General features: G+C 47.5%; 1 protein-coding gene across 5 annotated transcripts in view; it reads left to right on the forward strand.

Annotated features, from left to right (window-relative positions):
• The first annotated feature begins 1,048 nt into the window (after nucleotides 1–1,048).
• Nucleotides 1,049–7,802, forward strand: part of zbtb46 (zinc finger and BTB domain containing 46) — a 42,078-nt gene continuing 35,324 nt past the window's right edge. For all 5 annotated transcript variants that reach the window (XR_014597514.1, XM_084014408.1, XM_084014407.1 and 2 more), the window contains exons 1-2: nucleotides 1,049–1,291; nucleotides 1,536–2,484. Coding sequence is in view for 4 of the 5 variants with exons in the window: in XM_084014408.1 (XP_083870534.1) it covers nucleotides 1,106–1,291; nucleotides 1,536–2,484 (1,135 nt within the window). In the remaining variant the exon portion in view is untranslated. The remainder of the gene's footprint in view (nucleotides 1,292–1,535; nucleotides 2,485–7,802) is intronic.

A 7,802-nucleotide genomic window follows, 5' to 3' on the forward strand; every position in this document is an offset into this window, starting at 1 on the left:
CCCCCTGGTGGCCAGCAGAGAGAAGTAGGACCATTTTCTCATAGACTTCTATACAACCAGAGGAGTTGCCCCCTGGTGGCCAGCAGAGAGAATTAGGACCATTTTCTCATAGACTTCTATACAACCAGAGAGAAGTCGCCTCCTGAAGGTCATTAGACAGAACGCAGGTTGAAGGCACTTCCTCCTTGGCTTCACTCTTCAGAACCAGGTTTGCCTCCTGACTGATGAATTCTAAAAAGTTGGCTCTTCATTCACCGACAGCCAAGCAGCTTCACAAATTGCCATTAAGGATCTTTTTCTCTGTAGTTTTTCAAGAAAAACGTCGTTCACAACGCAGTCTGAACCGCGCCAGATCAGAAACGCTGGGGTTAAGGTTCAAAAGTGACTTTTTGTCTTAACTAGACAGTTGATTGAATATTCACAGTCGAAGGGGAGATGAAGCAAGAAATAACAAGGAACTGAGGCTGTGTTTATTGATACATTTTTAATGGTAAAGTGGTCTGTACTAAATGAGGTGTTTTTCTCCCTCTCAACTGTTTTGCGGAAGTGTTATGCTTTTTAACGCATTTTTAATGAGCTCACACACACACACACACACACACATGAACCTGTCAGACACGGTTTAAACACAGAGATTTTTGACTGTTTGTTACTGAGCTGTTTTTAGACTTCAAACTATAGCAGTTGAAATGTGGTTTCTATTGATGTCATTGTTTTTTTATGTCACAGTCATTACTGAGATATCCTTACCCTGGCTCGTCTTTAAAGGAGTGGTTCGGCTAAATTTGCTTACCCCCCCCCCCCCCCCTTTACGTGACAATGAATCCGCCGTTCGAAGCTCATTGCCATCAAACATATACAGTATGTGGACTTCGAGCAGAGAAGTTGCCAAAAATCTCTCAGATCAGAAATCTGAAATATCTTTCCTTCAAAAATGTACACAATGGGCTTCGATTTGCTCTGTATCTTCCTGCTTCTGCACAGCTGAGTTCTCGTAGCGTGCATTTAAGAGCACGCCATCATTTGACATTACATCTAAAGTTAATTTGTCTTGTTTTTTCCCCCGGCAGACGTTCGGAGGAGAGGCTTTTGTTCAGCTACCCAGATGAACAACAGGAAGGAGGACATGGAGATCTCCTCTCACTACCGTCAGCTCCTCAGAGAGCTCAACGAGCAGCGGCAGCACGGCATCCTCTGCGACGCCTGTGTCATTGTGGATGGAAAGATCTTCAAGGCCCACAAGAATGTCCTCCTGGGCTCATCGCGCTACTTCAAGACTCTCTACTGCCAGGTAAGGGACCCTCGTTTTCCCTCTCAGATCATAGCAGGGTTTTTGTTGTTGTTCTGGGTGTGTTATCCAGTCGGTAAAGCAACTAGTAATGTAGTCTTTTGCTTGATTTGATTGGCTACCTGGGCTAAGTGTGGCGTTGAATAGCATCAAAATGTATCTTGAAAAACACGCCTTTGAGGCCTTGCTGGCGACACATTTCAGGCGTCTCGGTGAACCGCTGTGAATAATCTTTCTCACCCTCCAGGTTAAAAAAGGGTCCGAGCCTCACCACCAGACCACTGTCACTCACCTGGACATCGTCACAGCGACAGGCTTTAAAGCCATACTGGACTTCATGTACTCGGCGCACCTCGCCCTCACCAGCAAGAACGTCATCGAGGTCATGTCGGCCGCCAGCTACCTGCAGATGACGGACATCGTCCAGGCCTGCCACAGCTTCATCAAGGCGGCGCTGGACATCAGCATCCGCTCCGAGATGGCCGACGAGCTGGCCGACTTCGAGATGGGAGCCGTCGCTGCCGTCGGCATCGGCTCGGGTGGAGGAGGCGGAGGAGGAGCGGGCGTGGCGGGAGCAGGGGGTGGTGCGGGAGCGGGTTTAGGTGGAGGAGTAGGAGGGGGAGGAGGAGGAGGCGGGATCGTGGGCATGGCGTCCGAAGCCCTGGCCTCCATCATGTCTGGTCGCAGCACCTCCCCTTGGCTGGCACGCCGCACCAGCCCGGCCAACTCCTCCGGGGACTCGGCCATCGCCAGCTGCCACGAGGGAGGCAGCACGTACGGCAAGGAGGACCAAGAACCCCCCAAGAGCCACGAGAGCCAGGAGGAAGCCTGCCACGACTCGCAGCCCGCCTGGCCGCACGATTACAGGCCCGTCACCGTCAAAGAGGAACAGGTGTCCCCCGCCTCCTCCTCGCATCCACGGGACGCCCCCAGAGGGGCGGCGCAGAGCCAGGGGGAGCAAGGGGCCGGAGGGGCTGCCGGAGGAGGCGGAGAGGGGTCCTGGCCACCCCTATCGGGGTCAGGGCGGAGGAAGAACAGGAAGAACAAGGACACCGTCAGGCACATTACCCAGCAGGCTGAGAGGAACTGGGACAGAGAGCGGGACAGGGAGAGAGACAGGGACAGTAGGCCTGGATCTCCTCTGCCCTCCATGCTGGCTGTGGCTGGATGGAACTACAATGGACAGGAAATACCAGGTAAGCTGCTTTTTCTACTGTCTTTGGAAAGAGCTGCGGCATATTTTGTGTGACACAGAAATGGTTAAAAGAAGCCAAATATTGCTTTGAGAGTGGATTTGAAGAGTAAGAAGGAATTTGATGGACAAAAGTCCAAAAGAAAACGACACTTGAGGCCTTCGAGTTCCCAGAGCTGCTGTGGTTCTTTTCTACAGTGACGCCTGCTCAGTTAACCAGTCATGTAATTAGTGAGCGACTGGTGGTAAAATAACATTGGGTTAGGTAATTAGGTGAGATGACGGTAGCGTCTCATTTATCGTCTCTTTTAAAAAGACACTTTCTATCCGGCGGGGTAGCAGCAGGCGTGCAAACCGATCAGACTGTTGTCTTGTGCACGACACTTTAAAAGTACACGTCCACTTAATGCCTCTGGATCCCTCCGCGGACCTTTCAACACACGTCAGCTGTCCGCAGCCCGCTCGTACATAAAACAACCTTTTTTTCTCCTTCCTCCGGGCTGAGCTTAGCGAGCTTCTACACTAACGTGTGTTAGGCCTAAGGTGATTATCTCAAATCTTGGAGGTGTGAGGTGAAGCCTGGGTAAATGCAGAAGGATAATACAATCCTCTTCTTACTGCCGTTTATGTAACACACACTCCCACATAAACAAGCGGACGCGTGCACAAACCCGACCGAGCATGCGTGTTTATTTTGAGAAAAGTGTCTCTTGATCCTCGGCCCTGCAGAATTGTTTAGTGAACTGCTTTACACTAAAAACTAATACGTGAAAAACACTTAGCCGTGTGTGTGTGTGTGTGTGTGTGTGTGTGTGTGTGTGTGCGGGGCCCAAGGCGTCGATAGGTAGATCATTAAAAGTAAGAGAAGCTAATCCTGGGCGCATTAAGGGAGTTGGCTGTGAAATGGGCACACGCGTCGCACAGCGAAAGAAAACAGGATAATTGAATTGACCTGGGTCACTGCACGGATTACCAGCGCGTCCTCGCCGTCCCAGGCTCCTCCCCCCCTCGCTCTCTCTCTCTGGGGTTTAGGGAAGGACCTTCTGGAAAGGGCAAGACAAGGGAAATGGGAAGAGAGAGAGAGAGAGAGTGGCAGATGAGAGGGGTAAGGAGAGAGAAGAAAAGCAGACAGAAATTAATAAAAAGGGAGGTGGAGGAGGAGGAGGAGGAGGAGGATCCGTGCGGGCTTATGAGGGTTAAGTTAAGTTTGTGACCTGTGGTCCGACGTTGTCTTGCATTGCCACAACCACCCAAAACATCCATCCGTCCATCGTCTACCGCTTATCCTGTATTCAGGGTCGCGGGGGGGCTGGAGCCGATCCCAGCTGTCATTGGGCGAAGGCAGGGTACACCCTGGACAGGACGCCAGTCCATCGCAGGGCCCACCCAAAACATTTATAAAATGAGATCTACTTTTCTAGATAGATACATAATTGGTAGTAAATGGTAACAACCCCCATATGTTGTATTTTGTTTAGTAAATGAGACAGTACTATGTACAGTTAACGCTAAGAGCGGCCGGCGTTACGGCGTTAGGCCTTCGCCTAAAGGTTAAAGGAAGTCTAGTGTTGCTGCTGGTGTGGACTCACCTGGTGTTAGCCAAAAAAACCATTCATGCTTTGGACTGGGCTCACAATGGAGAGGAGTGGGGGGGGTCGTCTTGCCATTAAGCTCTACACTATCACGTTACCGTACCGGTGGGCTTGAGAGTGGTAGCGTATGACAGTCAGGGTACCTTTCCGTATTGTGTGTGGAGTCAGCTTGCAGGAGGTGGTTCCTGTGTGTTGAGTGAAGGTCTGGGGGGGCGGCCCAACTGGTTTAGTGAGGTTGTGTTTTGGTTGCTCTTCTGCCGTTGTGATGACTTAACGTTGTTTACAATGAAAAACCTTCCAAAATGAAGACGTTTGTGTTGTTTCTTTGAAGCGATACGTCGGATCCCGGTGGGCTGATGAGAGTTTGTCTCCTTGAGTGCGGATTTCGTCACCTGCAGTAGAAGACCTGAATCAGATGTATGAGGCACAAGGATTTGATTAAGTGATGTCCCTTTCTATTAAAAGTTGACGACAGCAAAGGGCAAATCTCTTTGTGTACGTATTTGTAAAAGCACTAATAGTCAAAACTGCAACATCATCGCAATATCAACATGTTTGGGGAAAAATCCTCGTGATAACGAATGCCATACTTTCATTCGTTCATGAACAAATAACACTATTCAACTGTCACAGACATAAAACAGAGAAAAGCGGTAAAAATGTCCCCATATCAAGCAGATTCTTCTCTTGATTAATTACTTTCAGCGATGATCAAAATCATCATCGCTTGACTTCCTGTTGAAAGGGTAATAGACCGTTTGGACTTGTCGCAGCAGGAAAAGGCCCGAGGTGTGATTAATGGTGCTAATGAAGGCTCCGTTCCATTAAAGGATCACAGCGAGCCTCCAGGACCCAGTGAGACACACCTGAATACATTGTCATCCATTAGACCTGTTTCCTGCTACGACATGTTAAGATGTCCGTCGTGAGCTCAGACTGTATACGACGAGTGGACGTCGTCATGGTGACGTCACCCATCGGTTTGTGGACTCGCATTTTAGAACAACGGTTGCTTTTCCTGCTGGAAAACATAGTTTGCTAGTCTTCCGATCGGCTTCGGCAAGAGTTTCATTGATAGGCGGTTCAACAGATTACCTGCCAAGCAGGTACCTGCTTCTCCTCTCCTAGCCTCTCTGATGCTAACAGCGCCTGACGGGTTCGGCTTAACGAGCGAGTGGACCTTAATTAAAGCAACATTTTTATAGGCGACCAAAATGAACGAAAACACGGCGTAGACGAAAACAAAGACCGGACAACGCTCTGGTATCGACCCGTCAATCACAAGGCATCGACTAAATGAACCTCATGTTGTATTGAAGACTTGAAACTAGCGATTGAGATCTTAAACTCATGTTTACTGAGATAATAAATCAAGAAGTATGGTCATTTTCTCATAGACTTCTATACAATCTGACGTCTCCGTCGCCCCCTGATGGCCAGTAGAAAGAATGCAAGTTTAAGGCGCTTCAGCTTTGGCTTCACTTTTCAACCACCTGTTTGTGACAGTTTAGGGTTGGTCCTACTGTTTTGATCACAAAGGTAACAGAACAAAGATGTGGTTGTTCCATGGAGTAGTGGTTGGTTTCCATGAAGGGGATCTGGTAGTTCTAAAGGAGAGAGGGCACCTTCAGTCTGAGATTAGCTTAATTGCTTCATTCTTTATTGATGAGAAGTGCCTAGACTCTCTCTCTCAGTGTCCATACTTTACTATCAGCAACGCTCACATTACACCCAGCGCCATGGCGGAGGATATCACTGTAACGTACGGATCATATACTGTGCATCAGCCGCTTCAAAGCGTTTGCATGAACATGCCGTGTTGACATAAACAGCTGCAGGAATCAGGATTTTTTCTCCTTTAGATCCCTTTCCCTTGCAAACATCTGCTGTGTTCAATTGATGTCATTATTGCGGCTACTAAGCACTTCCTCTCTCTCTCTCTCTCTCTCTGTCTCTCTCTGTCTCTCGCCCGACGCTTGATCTCCCTCCGTCTGACGCTCACCTTGTCTGCTGCCACAAATATTTGAAATCTCACTCGTGAATTGGAAACAGAAACGCTGCTTGCATCCCGGTGATTTGATCGCGTGCGTATGTTTTTTCTACACAATATTGGAGGTGACATTTTTTTTTGAGGCGAAGAGTTTTAAATAGTCTGCTTATGTCGTAAAGCTTTAAATAATTACCTGAAATTATTTTTAGTATGCCCCCCCTCCCCCGCTGCTTCTTCTTCCAGACCCGGATTTAAAAAAGCATCTGCAAATCAAAGACTGACTGAAGCTTTCATTTAGAATTATTCGGTATACTCTTTTTCTCTCTCACAGCGTGCAAAATAATCAATTAACCGAACGACAATTTGGATCACTGATTGATTATTTATCGAGCAAAAAAAGTTTTGATGGTTCCAGCTTTTGAAATGTGAGGACGGGGTGTTTACTTTCGGTTTGGACTTTCTGGCTGTGATTATTTAAAATGTATTTTGTACCAATGCAGTTAGCTGCTAACATGACTTCAACATTTAGCTGTTAAGTTGACCTTGAATCATGAAGCTAACTTTGTTAGCAGCTTCTCACCAGAATCCACATGGATCCAGGTCCAGGAAGGTCACCGCTCTGCTGCTTGTGTTCATCAGATCCACCCGTCGCTCCTCCGCAGTCCAAATATGGTCACTTCCTTTCACTGGAAAAATCAAAAAAGGCCACAATCAAGGCTTCAAAACCATAGTCCACAAATCACGATCACCATTTCTTATATTCAGTCGATGCTAGCAACACAATCCTGTTGAAATGAGAGAGACAGGAGGATGAACGGTACGACGAAATAATCGTTTTTTTAACATTAAAGTAAATAAAGCTCAGAATACAAGGTTGAACCTGGAAATTCACACGATACGATTTGGTACATATCTCATCGTATGATAACTGACTGATATGGTACGATGGAGAGGTCTTTCCTAAGGAGTCATGATTGAGTATATTTACTCTGTAAATGTATCAGTATGTCCGCTCACTTCTAAACGCTCTCATGTATTTCTATAGAAGAAGGTGTCACCTGCTATGGAAACACAACGTCTCTAGACGGAGCAGAAGGGCCGAGCTGCTAAAAAAAAAGCTCACGATTGATTATTTCTCTCCCACTTCCTTCAGACTTTGGGGGCAAACACCAACTTGATCTTTATCCCACATAATAACAGCACTGGAAATACCTTTTTGTTTATTTTCTAGCTTACATGGTGACCTTTTAGTGGCAGCTTGGGGGATTTTGGCAATCCGGTACATGGCCGGTGTGATGCACGCACACACACACGCACACACACACGCACACACACACACACACACACACACACACACACACACACACACACACACACAGCTTAGAGCATCTGATTATGTAGACGTGAACAGTTCAATCACACGTGGGCTGTTCTTTCCATTTCCCTCTAGCTGTTGCACATTGATTACATCGAGAATCTTTTTTGAAATCCAGCATCTTCATTTGACGCTCTCTCTCTCTCTCTGTGGCCCCAGAGTTCCCCTCCTCAACCACACACACACACACACACACACACACACACACACACACACACACACACACACACACACACACACACACACACACACACACACACACACACTTGTGCACACTGACACACACACTTGTGCACACTGACACACATACACATCCCCACAGAGACAAAAAAGAAAAAGAAAAGTGAAATCGTCTGTTTGTTCCA

This window comes from Eutrigla gurnardus, assembly GCF_963514095.1.
Source record: "Eutrigla gurnardus genome assembly, chromosome: 8".
NCBI lineage: Eukaryota > Metazoa > Chordata > Actinopteri > Perciformes > Triglidae > Eutrigla > Eutrigla gurnardus.